Source organism: Pelecanus crispus, chromosome 11, assembly GCF_030463565.1.
Source record: "Pelecanus crispus isolate bPelCri1 chromosome 11, bPelCri1.pri, whole genome shotgun sequence".
Taxonomy (NCBI): Eukaryota; Metazoa; Chordata; class Aves; order Pelecaniformes; family Pelecanidae; genus Pelecanus; species Pelecanus crispus.
In genome coordinates this window covers 19,232,208-19,251,491 of record NC_134653.1, presented here as the reverse complement: position 1 = coordinate 19,251,491, position 19,284 = coordinate 19,232,208, and the positions used below count along the sequence as shown (strand labels likewise).

At 48.6% G+C, this 19,284-nt stretch overlaps 1 protein-coding gene across 1 annotated transcript; it reads left to right on the top strand.

The window, feature by feature from the left end:
• Window positions 1–9,588: 9,588 nt before the first annotated feature.
• TEDC2 (tubulin epsilon and delta complex 2) lies at window positions 9,589–17,952 on the top strand. Its single transcript, XM_075718846.1, has 10 exons — window positions 9,589–9,614; window positions 9,706–9,804; window positions 10,064–10,119; window positions 10,593–11,274; window positions 12,716–12,769; window positions 13,903–13,987; window positions 14,367–14,475; window positions 14,713–14,814; window positions 15,262–15,473; window positions 17,740–17,952. The coding sequence occupies exons 1-10, from the start codon at window positions 9,589–9,591 to the stop codon at window positions 17,884–17,886; spliced, it is 1,572 nt and encodes a 523-aa protein (XP_075574961.1). The 3' UTR covers window positions 17,887–17,952.
• Window positions 17,953–19,284: the final 1,332 nt, after the last annotated feature.

The window sequence follows — 19,284 nt, the reverse complement described above, 5'->3', positions numbered from 1 at the left end:
GAGTGAGAAACTGAGAGTGAGATACAAGCAGAAATCAGAAGTCCTTCCAGAGATGATATGCAAGTGTCTGCACGACTGGAGCATTTCAAAATCACTTGATATGAAGATTTTTACTTGGTTTCAGCTGAATGCACTCAGATAGATGAAAAACAGACAGCTGAATTTGGAAGTCTTTCTAGCTGAAAGTACCTTGAAAAACTCTGTCTTATGTTTTAAATCAAGTTCAGGAGTAATGAAAAGGAGATTTCGAGCGCATGGAGACTTGCAGTAATTTTTGAATTCTAGAAGGGTAAGATGAAACTGAATGAAGGAAAACAACAAGCTCAATTCTGAGCATGATTGCTGCCCACAGGGAATGGGATGGAGCTCATCAAATGCTCTTACCTATGCAATAGATGATGTGATGGCCTGGAGCTGAAAGGTCTTGTCTGATACCGGCAACAAAGATGAAGATGATGTTAATCTGATGTTAGTCTGAATTGATTAATCAGATCTTAATCTGGCAGTGACACCTTTGATACCTTCCTCCACCTGATGCAGTCTTTTCCATCATTAGCTTTCACATATTGCCTGTCTTAATCAGTTTTGCACAGAAGACTTTGAGACACAGTGTCAAATGCTCTATTACAATCTAAATATAATACTGGAAAGTCTTCTAGCATCAGTCACCACACCACAGACTCAGAACTGGCATTTCTCTTCTCTAACTCCTAATTATTAACTAAATAGGGAAAATAATGAAAGAGCAATTAGGAAAAGCAATTCATAAATTCATAATTCATGGCTTATTGTCCTTTCTTTGCTATCAGAACAGCCCAGCGGACTCTGATTGTGTGCACCCAGAGCAGCACCCAGTTTGACCAGTCGCTGGCTCTGGGCACACAGGGGGCATGGGGCCATGGTAAGCTCTTTTCTTACATGCTCCACAGCCCAATGCCTGCAGAGCTGGCAGAGGCAGTGGGGCAGCAGGGTGGCTGGGCTGAGCCCACCTGTGCTCTCCTCCATCCCACTGCACAGACACTTCCCAAACAAGTACAGCAAAACAACCTTCACTGTCCTGGCCAAAAATATTTGGAGATGGGAAAAGATAGGCCCTGTCAAAGTTAAAGGTTTGGTGTTCTTTTCTTCAACTGGAAGGAAGACATTTGGGAATAAACGTAAATGTTTTTGACTGGGAAGACTTGCCTCTCCGAGGTACATAGGCCCCATGTTTGAACTTCCTCTAATAAGCAGTCATCAGCATTTTAGCGTTTATCCATAAATATTACAACAGCAGATGAGAAAATAAATTTGTTGTAAATTTTACCAGCAACTCTGAGAGAAATAGGAAAAGATATGTCTTTGGCCCTTGCTCCTCTCCATCCTCCACGGGTCTCAGACTCAAACTCAGCGTCAGCCAGAGCCTGAGCTTGCTGGTGTCAGAGGCTTGGGGTCACATCCGAACACAATTGCCAGCATGGCCAATGCACCCACCACCTCTAGCCTTCGTGTTCCCATTCAAGCTTCATGAACATATAAACACCACTATGGACCAGAGGCTGCTCACTGTGTACTCTGTGATGAACAGGGAGTTCAGGGTCACAAGCTATACAGATTACACCAAGCCCAGTACCCTGTTCTACCTACAGCAAACAGCAGAAGCACAGGACACAGTATGCAACCAGACAACACACAGTGTTTTTTCCCTGGCAAACTGTGGATGAAAGACCCCCTTCCCCAGAGCTCAGATCTTTGCATTTAATTCTTATTGGTGGTTTTTCCCATGAGTTTTGCTAGTAGCTGCTTTTTTTTTCCTTCTAACCCACGCAACCTTTGGCATCCGCAGCTTCCAGTGGCGATGGGCCCAGAGTTTACTCCCCATCTCCAGAGATGCACTTCCCAGGGAATTAACTGCTAGTGTGCAAATGCAGAGAATCAAGTGGTCATGCAAATCTAATGGCAACACTCCCTAGCAGGATCGTTTAAGGCTTTCCAGCACAGAAATAAGCACTGGGTGAAGAAGTGGTTCACTTTGAAGGAGGCTGGTCTTCTGGGGCTCTCCCAGACCCCAGCTGCAGTGAGTCTCTCCTTTGCAAGCAGCAGTGTTCATGCAGAAGGGTCTCTCTCCTGCTGTCAGAAGTGAAGCAGCCCAGAGGCAATGATGTTTGGGGAGGTGTGGATGAGCATGGCATTTGTGAGAAATCTGATGAATTACTGCAGACATTTCAGAAGTCTGCCCAACCCTATCCTGAGCCCCAGTCCATGAGTCCTCAGCCAGAGAAGCCCTGGTCTGTGGGTGGGTGCTCTTTGTCCCATAGAAACCCCATCTCTTTCTTTTCACAAGAACCCATGCTGTGAGAAGGTTGGGGAAAAAAAGGAAGGACCCCTCAGGTTTCCATTTGACTGCATTTTCCCAGACTGTAAATCAGCTAGTGAGAAGCCTTGAGGGCAAAACAGCCCCATAAATACCTTAGCAATACGGGCACTCTCTGAAAACAACTGGATAAGAGCCTTTCCTTGTCTGACAGCTCCGAGGGACATTGCTTTCATTTGGTGTGAACCAAGACCTCAGTTTGGGTTCAGGATTTTGAAGATGTGCTAATGTGATGATCTTTAACACATTCACTCCCCAGGTGGGGGATTAATCCACTGCTTCCCATGTGGCATACAAACTACTGGCCTGGTTTTATGGGGACCTGCATGTGTTAAATGCATCATTTTCTACCGGGACATGGGAGGAAAGACCCTGTTGTTACTGCAGCACATCAAAAAAAAAAAAAAAAAAAAAAAAACCACTGGCAGAGTAACACAGCAACCAGAGGCAGAGCGCTCCTGCAAATGGTGTTCACAGGGGCTGTGTGATGAATTTCTGCAGATGTTTTCCAAACACCCTGGCCAAATCTCCAGATTTGTAGCTTTCCCTGTCCCCAAATCTCACTCCACAGCACAGCTCTCCTTGCTGAAACAGTGTTTTCCCCCCAAACCACAGCACCTCACTTCCTTCCACCCACACGGCCAAACAGGATCTCCTGAGAGCCGTACTGGACTTGCACAGCCTAGGCAGAGATCACCAGCTCTGTGGGCCAGAGCTTCAGCCTCAGCAGGAAGTCTCGCAGGACAGCAGATCCTCCCCTCCCTGCCCGCTACCTGCTCTGTGCTCCAGCGCTTCAGTGCTGGTCATGTTACTTCAAATGTATAAATATTTCTTGGATGAAATGGAAATAGTGCAGGAGGTACTAGTAGCTAAGAGAGGGTCACAGTTAGGAGTGGAAAATAACACATGAGAATTTTAGAATATTCAAGGTAGTAAATAATGCTTAGGCCAGATAAGAGGGTATTAGCAATGCATGCCTCACTAATGGGTACCTCCTCAAAAGAATACAAATCTGTAGAACTTCAACGACTGACAATGGAAACATCATGCTATAAAGAAGGTTGTAAAGAGAAGAGAAGGCAAAAAACATGAGGTCAGCAGTGAGAAAAGGGAACATCTTGCCCCAGAAGGTGCTGAAAAATTGGGCACTTGCCGAAGCACAGTAACCGGGGGAAAGGTAATTCTGGCAGGGGGAGATTGCAACCACCGACTCCATCGAGGGACAAAAGCACTACCCCCCACTCCTTTTGAGCATGCACAGTGAATTACAATCACACTGTAGCTTTAAAATTAAGTGGAAAAGATACAGACCAATGGAAGAAGAGGATGCTCAGTTAGTGCAATGACTATGTATTAGATAGGCGTGGTGTGTTAACTGTCATGTATAAATGTCAAAATGAACTTCAGTAGGTGTGCTTGATTTGTGGAAATATTCCACCTTGCACCCTGCGCAGAATAAAACAATGTCTCCTCTCTAAACACACTTTGTGTGTTTTGGGAGATATTTCAAATTATAGGTAACAGTCAGAGCCTCTGGAGAAAGGCTAATCCCACCAGCTTGTGTGAGTGCGGTCCCAGTGAGGGAGCTGCAGCCCGCTTCATGGCTGCATCCAGTGCAAGCACTGCTGGAGCCTGAGGTAACGCAAAGCAGAGAAACCCAGCTGCCTGAGTCCTGGATTCCCCACATTGGGGTTTCCCCTAACCCAAACTCCAAGCTGGTGTATGGACACTCATGCCTCAGGAGACCATGTTTGGAAAGACCTTCCCTTTTTCTCTCCGGATCTCCCCACCTCAGCTATACCCTTTTCCAATTTGGATGCATACTGCAGCCCCATCTGTTTCATGGTTTCACATGTATAAGACTTTCATCCTCCCTGTTTTGTTTTAATGAGAGCTGATAAAATGTAACCTCCAATTCAGGAGGACCCTGAGGATACAGAGTATTTCCCTGGGAGAGTGTCCCTGCTGTCAGCATTTTTCACCTAGCCAGTTTTACAAAGCTGATGCTTGTCCTAATTTTATAAACTCGTGTAGCCTGTGACCTGCAGCTTGGGAATCTGCCCGTTGGCTGGCTGGCCACGGCACTCACTGGGTGCCCCAGCAAGATCAATGTGCCCACTGCACACTGACACCCTTCACTTCCAGTTGCAACATGCCTCAAGACATCCTCTCTCCAGGACATGTCACATCCCCTTCCCACCCCATCTTGCTGATAGCCGTGTGAATTCTGCAGGGATTTTGGCTGCAGCAAGATACAGGGTCTGGGAATCTATTTATAACTTGTATTTCCCTCAGATTCATTTCCTGGAGTCTTTGCTCGAAAGAAATGACAACAAGAGCTGAAGGAAGATCTTTGGATTATTATGCATTTTTCCAGCAGCACAGCAACATCCTCAGGCTTACATTGGAATTATTGGGAGGTTTTCCTCTTCCTTGGCTGAAACAAGATTGGTCTGGGACCCACAGGCGAGTGTGAATCAGTTCCTCAGTCTTTAAGGTATTTCCCCAGAACCTGAAGAGTTTGTATAGGACATTACCCTGGTGTATACAGGGAGGATTTTCCTATGTTGACTCAGCAGATAGCACTGATCTCCATGGGCAGCACACAGGAGGAGCATAGCATATGTAATATAATAAAGAACATGTGGGTAGGTTTATTAGTGATGAAGTTTATCTCCTGCTTCTTTTTTTTTCTTCTTGGTGTTCATCGAAGTGTGATGCCTACTTGAATTTTACCCTAGGGAGTCCTACCATGATGAATTATGGGCAAGGTTTTCAAAGAGCTTTAGGCACCCAGCAGGAGATCCAAGTTCCCGGACAGCTATTTTTTTTAGCCTACAGGGATTTGACAGTTGTGCTCTCAGTAAAAAAGAAATATGGATTGCAGAATATCACCTGGCTCCTGTCAACCTAAGCAGTGAGTGCTGACACTGTAACTTCCCCTACATCTCATCTATGCAAAATGCCTCCTCTCTGCAGGTACCAAAAATAACTGGTGGCAGAGCTGTGACTACCAGCAGCTGCCACTTGTACATTGCAAAGGTATTTTAATCTACATATCTTTTGTAAATAAACCTTTAAGTAGTAATTTGCACCAGTTTCAATGCTACTTAGCATGTGTGCCATGTTGTGGTACCCAGTATTTTTCCCAGTAAGCAATGCCATGAAGTAGAACCACAGTTCAGACTCTGTTAGCTTAAAATCCAATCCCTGGCATAAATGTCTCCTGTGCCAACTGTGCCAGTAGATTAGGTCTGTACTGGGTCAGGGCTCATTGCTACATGAACAGAATATGGCTCTTTGCTGCATTTACCCCTTCTAGCACAAGCTGCTGTCAGTGAAAAGAATCAGATACAAATACCTCGGATTTTTTCCTCAGCTGGGTTTGCCAGATGATCCACTGGAAAGCCAGCCACCCACAAGAGAAGGTTTGAACTGATTTACCCAGCAGCTGCCCTGTTGCAAGACTCACCAGAAGGCAATGCAGCAGGAGCCCATAGCAGAGGCGTGGACAGAAATGGGAGAGGGGCCATGCAGTGCAGGGAGGGAGCTCTTAGAGCAGCTAGGCTGTTATGTCAAATGTAGGCATGCTTTGAGACTCAAGCATCAGCAGTGGAGTGGTTTTATCTCTGTCAGAAAGTTTCTGCTATCCACCTGCTAATTAGCACTTCACCCCAACTCTTGTGCCATGGTTTCACTCCACAGTTTAATCGGTGCAGCGCTTGCTGTGGTTTGAAAGGGTGGTTGCAGTCTTGCCCTCTCTACCTCCTGGCATGCTGCCCCTCCTAATCTTGTGATGGCAGCAGCACTTGCCTAACCTTGATCTTGACTCAGAGGCAACATGCAAATGGTCATCTGTCCTTCTTCTTCCCAGCAAGGTGCAGATTAACAACAAAGGGCCTGCATTAAAGCTTTCTTGTCTGTTAGTAGGAATCTTACTGCCCGCACAAAGCCAGAGATTCAGGAGGGGTAGCATGCCTGATTCATCTCAAATACAAAGGGTTTCTTGGGTTTCGGGAGCCTTCCTTTTTCAGCATTTCTAAACCACAGAGACTTGATGCAAAAGCTAGTGGTGTCAGTAGTGCTGCACCAGCGGGCTTCAGGCCTCAGGTGACTTTCCTGGATTACAGCAGCCTGATCCCCTTTTTGGTTGTTTTTAATTGCTTAAATGTCAACAGCATCCAGGTGCCTGGTGAGATCTATAACTCTCTCATTGCCCGGGCTGTGCTCTTCCAGAGCACCAGGAGGTGCTGGCAGCTACAGCAGCACTCGGCCCTCTGCTGAGTTACAGTGAAACTGCATCTCTGTCGCCATTCCCATCCATAAATTCATACAATCATAGAATCATCGAATGCTTTGGGTTGGAAGGGATCCTTAGAGATCATCTAGCCCAACCCCCCTGCAGTGAGCAGGGACACCTTTAACCAGATCAGGGTGCTCAGAGCCCCATCCAACCTGACCTTGAATGTTTCTAGGGATGGGGCCTCCACTACCTCTCTGGGCAACCTGTTCCAGTGCTTGACCACCCTCATTGTAAAAAATTCCTTCCTTATATCCAGTCTGAATCTACCTTCCTTTAATTTAAAACCACTGCCCCTTGTCCTGTCACAACAGGCCTTGCTAAAATGATTATCCCCATCTTTCCTATAGGCCCCCTTTAAGTACTGAAAGGCTGCAATGAGGTCTCCCCGCAGCCTTCTCTTCTCCAGGCTGAACAAGCCCAACTCTCTCAGCCTGTCCTCACAGGAGAGATGCTCCAGCCCTCGGATCATTTTTGTGGCCCTCCTCTGGACCCGCTCCAACAGGTCCATGTCCTTCTTGCACTGAGGGCTCCAGAGCTGGATGCAGTACTCCAGGTGGGGCCTCACCAGAGCAGAGTAGAGGGGCAGAATCCCCTCCCTCGACTTGCTGGCCATGTTTCTTTTGATGCAGCCCAGGATACGGTTGGCTTTCTAGGCTGGGAGCGCACATTGTTGGCTCATGTCCAGCTTTTCATCCACCAGCACCCCCAAGTCCTTCTCTGCAGGGCTGCTCTCCATGCCTTCATCTCCCAGCCTGCATTGATATTGGGGGTTGCCCCATCCCAGGTGCAGGACCTTGCACCTTGTTGAACCTCACGAGGTTCACATGGGCCCACTTCTTGAGGTTGTCCAGGTCCCTGTGGATGGCATTCTGTCCCTCAGGTGTGTCAACTGCACCATTCAGCTTGGTGTTGTCTGCAAACTTGCTGAGGGTGCACTCGATCCCACTGTCTATGCCATTGATGAAGATGGTAAACAGCACTGGTCCCAGTACAGCAAACCAGCTTGTGCATGGGCACCATGCAGCATCAGGCTGCGCCCCTCTCAGACGCCCCAGCTGAGATGGACTTCTAAACCTTATCAGGAGAAAACCATGGTGATAATCCTGCCAAAAGGAGGGAAACACAAGAAGCTTCATGCACTTGGAGTCGAGATGAAGCAATCTATTCAGCCAAAAACATCTTAGGAACAACTTGTTTGCTCCAAAGCGCAAATTATAGCAATACCAGATATTCTGAGTCAAGCCCCTATTGGTCCAGCAAGCAAATCCAGTGGGAACCTTGCAGAAGCAAAAGGCAGTTGACTTAGAGAAGCAGCTGTCCGAAAGCGAGCCCTTCTTGTTCCACTGCTGTGCTCCCTGGGGAGGCTCACAGCATTACAGCTGTTGACTTTGCTGATTAAACTATTTTCTGAGTGTTTGATATTCCTGTTAGCCCTGCTGAGCCCACTCAGGCATGGAAGAGCAGGCTGGACTCTGTCTTGGCTCACACCTCAAAAGCAGAATTGTTAACAATGTTTTGACAGTGAACTCACACTTATTTGTGAGATACATGCCAGGAAGAGGCCAGCCGAATTTTGTTGCAAAGTCTGCAGAAAGAAAAGACATTCTTTGCACATGCCAAATGTGCAATTTACACCTGGAACTATGTTGTGATGGTGACTGTGAAAGCCTACAGTGCGCTGTATGATAGATTCCATTATTTTATTGATACGTTTGTAATGTTTTATAAGGGGTTTTAAAGTCCTGTCTCCATGAGTCACGTGATATTCTCATCTTTTTCTCTGTAGAAGAGTCTGTGGTCGTGTGGCTGCAGAGAAATCACAAACATCTCAACCTGACAATTCCACCCTCAAAGGCAAAGAACCATTTCTTTCCTACTTTCTAAATTTTAGTTATTTTGTATTCTTCTGTGCAAGGGGGAGGACTGGATTCCTGCTCCTCAGCTGCCTGGAACAGGCACCACCGAGTGCCGGCTATGGGTACTTTTGGAGAACTGCACTCCCCAGTGCGCCCCTCTGCAGCGATAGCTGTATTCCTGACAGGATCCCAGCAGCATTCAGCTATCAACAGAGATTGCGTTATCAACTAGGCAGCTTCTACAGGCACAGAACAGGGCAGATTCTTCTCTCCATCAAAAACTCCACAAATTTGCCTCTTTGCTGACGCAGACCAAAGGCAGCAGAAGCCGTTTACAGTGTGGTGTCTCTGCTGGGGTGCTGGACCATTAGCCCTTCTGCTGTCCCTGCGCTGGCCCAGCACGCCTGGGGACCCCTGCAAGAACCCTGTCCGTGGGCAGCACACGGTGCAGGCTGAAGCACAGTCCCTGTGACAGCCAAACTTTAATCTCCAGCCTCCGTGGGCCCTGTGCAGCAGGTCCTGGGTCGCTCCAGCTCCCACAGCGACGGGTGGGCTGCGCACTGTGTGTTCTCAGGTGGCTCCACCTGTGGCCAGCCTCAACGAAGGCTGAGGGAAATAAAATCTCATTTATGCTCTGACCCTCAGAAGAGACCAGATACAAGAAGCTGTTGGGACGGGTCTGCTCTGCGAAGGCTTTTGTCGCCGCCCTCAGAGGTCGGCCGGCTCCTCTCAGAGAGGCGCTGCCGAGGAGGAGAGGGAAGCACGGAACCCATCTGAGGAAAAAACGGCTTCCCCGGGTCAAGGGGGGCCGGGCCTGGGGGATCTCCGGCACCGGTCGGCCGGGCCCTGGGCAGGCACAGGAGCCCTCCAAGCCGGGGGCTGCGGGCGGAGCGGGGGCCGCCGGGGGCCGCCCCTCTCCTCAGCGCGCTGCCGGCCGCGCAGGGACACGCCCCGCGCCGCAGGCCCTGGCAGGGCGATAGGGAGCGCGGGCGCCGGCGCCGAGTTTACTGCCTGTCGCCGCGGCGGGGCAGCGCGGCCTTCTGCAGCGAGAGGACCGGACCGGACCGGCGCGGCCCATGCTGCCTGCGGGCTGCGGCCGGCGGTGAGAGCGGGCCGGCGGCGAGAGCGGGCCGGCGGCGGAGGGGAGGCGGGCTGGCGGGCGGGCGGGCTGCTGACGGCGCTGGGCCTTGCAGGTTCGCGGCGGCGCTGGCGGCGGCGCTGGGCGAAGGCGCGGAGCGGCGGCGGGAGCTGGAGCAGCGGACGGCGCGGAGCCGGGCCCTCCTGCGGTGCTGGTGAGTGCCGGGCCGGGGCCGGGGCCGGCCCGCCCCCCGCCCCGCGGGCTCCCCCGGGCGGCCCTGCCCCGAACCTGGGCCGGGAGGGAGGCGGTGGAGCTCGGGCTGCCTTGGCGGGGAGATCCGGGGTCCCTTGGTGCCGGCAGGCGGGCGCTTATGTCCCCGCAGCCGTGTCGGAGGGCCCACGGGCCGTGGGGGAAGCTGAACCCGTCGGTGCACGGCAATGCTGGCCCTTGGCGCTGTGTTTCTTCCTCTCCAGGGGCAGTGAGGAAGATGAGCAGCCGCAGCCGGAGGCCGGCTCCAGCAGCGGACACGGTGAGCGCTTCCCTCTCGGCCTGCCGCCTCCCCGTGTCGCACGGGCCTTGGGCCCGACCGGGGCTGAGCCAGCTTCGTCTTAGAAAGCCTTCCAGTACTCTGTATTGACTCGAAGTCTCCCTCTACCTTTTTCCTCCCACTTCCCTCCTTGGTGTTAGCTTGGAGTTGTGCCACAGTAACCAAGGCCAGCAATGAAGCATATGCAGGCCTGACTGAGGTGTGGTGACTGTCACTTGCTGGCAAACGGGAGGTTGACTCGGGAGAACTGTCTCTTCCTGTGACTCCCATCCTTCCTGGGTCTTCAGCAAGCCTGCCTGCATCCTCTGTGTAGTTGCTGTGGGAGTGTGGCCAAAATACCCACTGCACCATTCAGTGGGTTTGGCTTCCTTCTGTAACACTTGGAAGAGTGAGTTAGTATAGTGACAAATGGGGAAGATCCAGGTTTGGACCTTCTGATATGTCTTCTCTTGCAGAGAACAGGCCTTCACCCAAGGAGCTGGAGGAGCTGGAACTGCTGAACAGGGCCTTAGAGAAGGCACTGAAAGTCAGGAAAAGCATCTTGAAAACTCCATTAGAGGCCCAGGGAGCTGCAGGAGAGAAATCTGCAGATGAAGGACCTGCTCCCAAGAATGCTCAAGAGCAGCAAATGCCTGTATCTGTTGAGGATATTCCTGTGACCACAAAGATGAGAACTGTAAGTAAAAAGCCTGCCTCTTTGAAGAAGCCCTCTCCATACAAGCTGAGAGCCCCTTATCGGACTGACCCAGATGTAAAAAAAATGCAAAGGAAAGCCCCAGCCAGATGTGTCTCTCAAGGTCCCAGGACAGCTGGGAAGAGCCCCTCAAAAGGGGTGGCTTGCAAACAAGGAAGGAATCATATGACAGCAATCAGTGCCAGGGACCGAGAAGGCTGTGCTGCAGCTGAACCCCAAAAGACACCTGGCTTGTCCAGATCTGCCCTGGATGAGCAGCAAAGCTTTTCCATAGGGGATTCAGCTCGGGGAAAGAACTCTGTAGCTGCTTGCAAGCAATTGTTTGATGCAGGGAAGAAAAGTTGTGGTTCCCTGAGAGAGTCCAGCAAAAAGGAGGACCGTACAACTGAAGGTGTATTGGGAAGGACCACCTCACCTCGGACAATCACCCTCCAGGAAAAGGGGTAAGTGCTGAGAGATGGACACCTCTGTCTTATTCTGCTTGACATTGACTAGCACGTCTGCAAAGCCTGGTCTCTTCTACTGCTCATCAGGGCCCAGTTGGGTTTCACTGCTCCTCAGATCCTTTTCAAGAGGAAGGATCCTTTACAGTTTAAAAGCCTTTGGTGTGACTGAGTAAGTGTTTTCATTTTAAGGGCTTACTCTTGGATGGCTGGGACTTCAAAAGTCTTTTAATTAAGACTTTCAATATTTCATAGTCCCCTGTGACTGTTTTGGAAAGCTGTCTCTAGAGCTTTATTGAGCCTTAGTTTTCCTCTGAGTCCACTTCCTATTGTATCTTACTGTTTGGGTTTTTTTTTTGTCTCCCCCCCCCGATTTCTTCTCTCCCTCTCTCCCTTATATGCCCAATGCTGTTTGGAGCGGTAGCATCTGGGTTTTATACTATCCCCTTGAACCTGTAAGATACTGCCATGTAACTACACAAACCAGTATTGACTAGAATGTAGTTGTTTCGAGTGTTTGTAGGAAGAATTATGAAGTGGATGTTACTGACATTATCTATGGAAAAGTGGCAAAATAATACTTAGAAGATTGGCTTTGCATTCAGACCAGTCTGTCTTGTTTAAATAATTTCTATGTTCTTTTCTGTGTGCTGTTTGCTTTAAAGAAACAGTGAAGTTCAGATCTGACACGTGCCTGTCCCTGGAAAATTTTGAAAAATAGTTTTCAGCTGCCACAACCCAACTCTTGTGTTTGTGCAGAGAGGAAATTATCACTGTTCACGTGGTGTTAGAACGGACACAGGACACTGAGTGACAGTTGCTGGGGGAAGAGGAATCTGGATTTGAATGTTTATTTACTTAAAATCCCAGCCTTGGTCTTGTGTTCATAGTTTTCATGTGACTAGCTGTAACTGCCAACCCACATGTTTTTGCAGTAACAAGTTAGGGTTTATTCTGCTTCGGGGTTAAGGTGCATATTCCCAGTGAAGCTGAAATGTCCCTTTCCCATTTCTTTGAGTGTGATATGGTGCTAAGCAAAGCTGCCTTGTTGTGCACAGGTATAGCAACATAGGGACATTTGCTTGTGCTCATGTCTGTAGCGATCAGCTTCCTTGAAGATGTTGTTTTCATGTCCATACTCTGCCTTGTCAGGGCTTTGCTCCCAGCTTCTCACCTTGGATGAACCTGTGATGGCTGGTGGTAGGATGTGGGAGCTCTCCAAAGTCAGCTCAGTGATGCTTGTGGAAATGAATGAGCAGACTGATCCTCCTTCCTTGACAGCAGGCTGAAGGCAGTGGTGGATTCAATCTCCAGGGTTGTTGATAACTTCCATTACAGCTAAATTAATTTCAAATTTAGACAAAATGTCATTTTTCTCAATTTGAAGATATTGCTGCACTGCTCTCCAGCAGTCAGGATTGATGCTTCTCTTGTTTTGCAGATGCCAGCTGAAGCTACCCCTTCCCTACAGGAAAGCCTATTCCAGGAACTCCAGGTAAGCCCAGCCTGATCAGCCCATTCCACAGCTACCCTCTGCTTAAGGGCTGTGAGGAGGGGTCAGATGGGGGAGACTTGCCTGGTCATGGGGCGGCACTGACCCCACAGTGTGTGGGGCCTGAACTCGGAGCAGGAGAAGTGGTCCGATACAGCGCATCTCTGCAGGCTGTTTCTGAGGATATGTGTTTTCATATTGTTCTAGCCACGAGTGTTATATTTATTTTCAGAGTGTTAATACCTGTTAATCCCTGAGTTGTAAAGGTACCAGAGTGCTTTAATCATGGGATTAATGGTGCTGCAAAAGTCTCTGCTGATACTGTATACTAGTAGTCAAAGGCAGGAAGCCCTGTGGGGTGGGTGCCTCTATACCCTGTGCCATGAAAGATTTTCCCAACCAGTTGCTAACCTGAACTGCTCTGCTGGGGCAGCTGTCTAACCTGGGAGCACCGCAGCTGGTCTGAGGCTGATTCCTGCTGATGAACCCTCTTAAATAGAGCTAATTACAACGTTACTGCACCGATGGTGCAGGTAGATGGGTCTCTGGTGAACTCTGTGCTCTAGTCCATTCTTCAGCCCTCTGGAAGTGGTCTCCCATATGGCATACGAAGGAATCACTGTGCTAAAAGCTAGGGTGAGAATTTGTCCTGTCTGCTCTACCGCAGTAACTCCTTTTTGTACACATTTACTAACAGACTAAATGTATAGAAATGCAAATTACTTATCCCTCAAGAAAGGAAGGGAAGATCTGTTGTTTCCTATGGGATAAAAACATAGGTAAGGCGATGTAACAGAGCTACTGATGTGCTGCAAGTTCACATTCTGCTAATAGAAATGTGTTGTCTCTCTTCTGATGGCTGTAAATCCTTCCCCTCAAAACAAGTTGAGAGAAATAACATAGGTGCTTTGTAGCGTGTTTGCACCTGCTTTCTGCAGGGTGTCCTTTGTTGATCTAATACCAGCTGTCAAAAATGAGGGGGGAATGGCTAGTAAATAACCTGTAAAAGAGGGGTGAGGAAGATGCTTTTATTTGAAGTGCTTATATGTCATATTGGTGTGTCACAGCTCAGTGTGAGCACTGTGTTGTACATTGGAGCATAACTCCTCCACCTCTGTCCCCTTTTGGATTTTCAGGGCATGGGAGAGATGTTATCTCCGCCAAACAAGTGCAGATGCAGCAGCTGCAAGGAACCGTTTTATAGAGAGGATCCAGACAACTGTATCCTTTCTTAGCTCGCCGCCCCCTTCCACGAGCACGTGGTGTGATACAGCAGGCACTGGGTGCAATCAGGCTGCAACGTGCTCCCATCTGGAGAGAGTTATGCTTCCAATAACAGGAGTTCAAGCTGGGTCTCTAGGAAGTGTTTTTTTCATAGTGCAGCTCTTGAGCAGTCATAAAACTTTTGATCCAGACAAACAAGGCCACAAGGCAAATATGCCATACACAGCTGTGCTGTCCTCACCTTCCCCCTGCAATGCCACTTCGCGGGCTGCTTGCTCTCTGCCTCTGCCCCCGATTCCAGATAGCCTGGCCCAGGGCTCAGGCTAGTGCACAGAACTGGTGGTGTGAAATCTTCCTTAAGCTGCTGCTGTTTGAGTTTTCTTCATCGATGCCGGCCTTCAGTCCTGCAGAGATAGAGAAGGAATTAAAGGTCCTCCAGGATGTCCCCTCCCTTCTGAGCCAGTATGTGGAAGCTGAGCCTGCAGGTAAGAAGAGAAAAAAAGGGGGCTGGAGGGGGCAGAAGGTGGAATGAATAAGGATGGTTTCAGTGGGCTCCAGTTCCATCTGTCTTGTGTTCTTGGCATGTGCTGGACATAAGGGACAGGAGCATTCTCTGCCTAAAATGATGGCTGCTGGACCCAAGGCCACTCTAGAAACTGGTATTTGTGGGGGAAGGTTTCAGTATGCTCATGCCTCCTGATTTTCCTCTGCTTCCCTTCTAGCCCAGCCCACTCTGGAAAGAGAGTATGAAAGCCTTCTAACCTTGGAGGGTTTGCAAACCACAGTTTCCCAGAGCCTGCATAAGCTGCAGCTTCTGCGAGTGGGTGAGCCAGTCCCTGGTTTTGTAGTCAGGTGTGAATGTGGCCAGCTATGCTTGAATAGTAATTTGCCATCTGTGCACAGAACGCTGTGGCCCAACATAATTTTTCTCCTGGTTATCCTTAATGGTAATGTAGCATGTAAAATTCTCTGGTGGCAAACAAAGCTGTGGTATCTGTTTGCCACCCATCTGTGTTCAGGAGAGACCTGGGACTTTTAACTGCTGCAATTCAGCAGGGCTAGTGAGGGAGCTGTTGAGAGATTGGGGGGGGGTGGGCGGGCTGCGTGCCATAATTTAAGATGTCCTGATTTGCCATGTGTGAGGAGCTTACCTTGACTAATACAATGTCATTAGTCATTCATTTCTAGGAACAGTAAGTAGATCACAAATTCTGCAAGTACAGATTTAACTTGTATATTCCTGCCTCCTGCCAATTATTCCACCCTGGCAGCTGTGGAGTCCCAGATGAGGCTGTGCCCAGACTGCACTGGGGACGTAGGAAGCTGCTCTCCAGCCTGTGTTCCTCCCAAGGGACAGATGTGTGACAGTGCAAGCGTGCTGGCTGTGCCTCTTCTTTGTTACTCCAGTTTGCAGGAGCTGAGGAACCTGTTTGCCTTGAAGCTGCAAGTGTCAATGCTGCACCAAGAAATTGCCTTACAGAAGGTGAGTCTTTAAAAGTGTTAGTGCTCCTGGGGTAGGGCAAGAAAAGGGCAATTGAGGGGCAACAGCTGGCATATATGGTCTTGATGGGGAGCAGCAGCACAGCAAGCTCTCCCAGTGGTGTTTCTATGTTTATGCCTCATGTCCAAGTCCCATTAGTGCCTGACTTACTTTTTTTGTTAAGGCCAGATCAGAGGCCTTTAAATATCTGACCCTCCTCCTGATAAGATTTTTTTTTTTTAGCTACTCTTTCAGAGTCTGACAGTGGAGGATGTTGTTGGTAATGCCTGAAGACCCCTTTTGGCAGGCCTTTACAGTCCCATTAGGGCACCCACTCTGTCATTCTCTCCTGCATGACCTCCAGCTAGTGAGCTCCTCTGCTGTCTGTTCCTTTCCTTTTAAATCTCAAACCACTGTGCTGCTGATCTTGACTTTACTGTTCTGAGACTGCCTGTAAGAACACAATAGGAGGTCAGCTCTCCACCAGCCTAAGTAGACTGCTTGCTGCACAGGATCATTTGTTCTTCTCAACCAACAGCAGCAGTGGGCAGAGAAGATCTGCCAAATCACATCTACTCCTTTCACCTAACCTTTGTCATTGATCTGAATGATAGAGGCTTTGGAAAAGCCATTTTTTGTAAACCAGGGACGAGTTATTCATCACTGGCCATATTCCTCCCTCTAGCTGAAGATAGATTGCTGCCTGTCTTCCAATGGGATTTTAGCACTATAATTCTGAATTATGGGTTATGAGGGTTTTGATTTTTATCTGCCCAAAATGAAGTAGTGACCAAAGCCTGCTGCCTGATGCTTTGTCGACTGACTCAATTTCCTCCGCACATGTATCTAAATAGGTGCTTTGTGCTGGGTGAGCTCTGAGTATTGTGAAGCAGCTCTGTGCAGAGTGTGCAAGACAGGTGAAATTCTTGGGACAGGTGAAGTGAATGGACTTGGTACAAGATAAATACTCTGGGAAAGGATGTACATATTTCTGGGGCAAGCCTGTCCATTGCCTTTCCATGGAGAAATGCCAAGAATCATAGAAAGTCCTGGTAGCTCTTAGCCTACCTTTGATGGTGAAGGCCTGTTTCCTTTATTCTCATGCATCAGGAGCAGACCAGGCAGATGGAAAAGAGAAAGGGCTCTCTCAGGAAGTGGAGCAGTATAGTGCTCCTTCATGTGCCAGCTTTCCCCTTAGCTAGCTTTCATGTCTGCAGCTCTTAACTCTCCCCAGAGATTAGCAACTGTGTCCTGTTTCCTTGTCCCTGTGCAGAGATTTATGGAGAACAGGAAAGGGAACCCCCTGCAGATGCCCTGTACTCTGTTCTGTTTGGATCTTCCTTTGTTTCCACCGCTGAAAAATGCTTTGAGGGAGTTGGCGGATACTGAGATGATTGTCCACTCTTCTCCTGGGAAGGCAGTGTGTACAATAGGCTGTGTGGGTTTTTAATGTGTGGACTGCTCAGACTTCATTGGCTGATGCCAGCTGGGGGGGTTGGGGGGAGTCTAAACCCACCAAAAAAAAAAAACCCAGGCAAAATTTCTGAGCATTAATTCAAGAGTGGGGCACTAAAGGCTAGCTTTTGTCCTTTGATTGGAAGTTCACCTGTGCTTGAGTTGTCCGTCATGGTCATAATCCCAGAGTTTTGTGCTGTTAATTATGCTGCGACAGGCCAGTAGGTTGTTCGAGAGCATAGAATGAGATCACGGGCTAGGCTTAATAAGCCAGACACCAAGTTGGGGAATGTTAGACAGCTTTAGCATCCCCTGTAACCTGTGCTGCCAGGGAGGCGTGCAGCTTTGTTCTGTTTGGGCTAGATGGAGTTGGCCACTTGCCCATCTGTCTTGGATTAATGTGACCCAACTGGGAGGTGACAGGAACAGTCATATGTGAAGGGTTGAACTTACTTTTGGGTGAGTAAGCACTTCACTCTGTGGTTGCAGAGCTCCTGAATCAACATCAGCTTCAGCTTCTTGCACAATGCTGATCTCATCCCAGCACTGGGCCATCTCTGCAGCAGAGGAAAAGTACTACCATTTATTTCGCTGCTCTGGGAACGCTGGGGTGGCTGCTGGTGTACCTCATGAGCAGAGGATGAACAACTCTACCTTTGTTAAATATGACAAAAGAAAGCATCTGTCTGTCAATTAACATGTTATTAGTCATACTGCTCTGGTTAGATTTCACTTATTATGCAGCCACTTCACTTCATGGAATCCTAAAAGTGCATGCTGGCTCTGGTGATGTGTCTCCTTTGCTTCTGCCCAGGTCATGATGGCAGAACTCCTGCCTGTCCTGGAGTCCAGGCTCTACCCGGAGGCCTCTGCAGCTCAGCTGTATCGGGCGATTTACACACAGCTCTGTGAAGGAGGCAAGCGATTCCCTGTGCTGGTGAGAGATGAGCTGGCAGACTGATCCAGTGGGAACCTCCTACTTGCCATTCACGTAACCAGAGGCACTTTTAAGCAATAAATTTTTTTCTATTAACTTTTTTACTTTGCCTGTTTGTCCAACTAAATTTCACGTGGATTTTTTTCTTTTTTTTTTTTTTCCTTTTATATCACTTTTATGACCTGCTACCTCTGAGGTTTTGTGAAGCTCCTTCAGGGCTTCATGGACACTGATTTTGCCTTTTTTTTTCCATTGTCTGTCTCTCTGGCTAGCTCTAGGTTCTTGTCTGCCTCAGTTGTGACACTGGACTCCTTTATGCAGACAGTGTAGCAGGCAATAAAACATGATTTATAGTGATCAAATAGCCACGGTATGGTGGGGCACAGCCTTCCAGCATCTGAAAATCCAGAGAACCTGAGCTGCTGCTTCCCTATGACTCTGTTCACCAGTTGGCATATAACCAGCATTATAGTGGTCACTGTCTAATATTCACTGACTAACAGTGTTTTTGATGTCTTCATCCAGAGTGGCCCAGGCCACATGCAGTAGTGCCTCTTGTGGAACTACTCTGGTTTGCAGGTACCTGCTCTGAGCTGGGCTAGTGCTAGGAGTGCGGTGCAGCTGGAACAGTTCCTTCTCATCAGCCTGTCAGTCACATCACTGCTCAGTTCAGGGCCCCTTCAGGCAGCTTCGCGGCTTGCCAGGCTCTTTTGTAAGGACTTACACCTAGCCTACAACTGAAATATTTTTGCTATGTCATCTTATCTGGTGATTGTGCCTGAGGCAGCAGTCTAAGAGTTGGGTTATCTGCACTTGAGAGATGTCAGGGAATCCAGCTGCAGCAGGAGGGAGCTGATAAAGCAGCCCGGTAGATGGCACTCAGCCCTTTGTGTTACTGCTGAACCTGTGCTGGTAGCTGCTGGAGGAGCAGCCTTCCAGAGGGACTAATGCAATGTCCTGCTTGGCTGTGGAAAACAGAGGTTCTGTGGCAGTTCTGACCTTGTCACCATGGGAAAATTCCAGCTTCAGTTCCCCCTGCATCTTAGGTCTTTGCTTGTAATTCTCAAATCCCCTGAACTGCTATGTGACAATTAAAGCAAAGCTTTAGAGTCATGTGGAATACCTCTGCTTGTGAGCACTTTGAAGTCCATTTAGGGAAGGGCAACTGTGTATTACTGCTTATTACAGTTTGACTCACACCATATCTCATAGCTGGACCAGGACTGTTTGCTTGGGGGGGGATTTAGTTCTTAACAGTGCTGACAGCAGTCATTATTTTTTCCTTCTGTTTTTTTTCAAGGCCAGAGTTAGTTGTCTGTCTCTTCTGAATGTTTGGCCCTTTCTGACACTCAGAATTCACTAAGATCATTTGTATGATCGGTGAAAATCAGCATCTCGTACTTTCACTTTATTTTTTTTTAT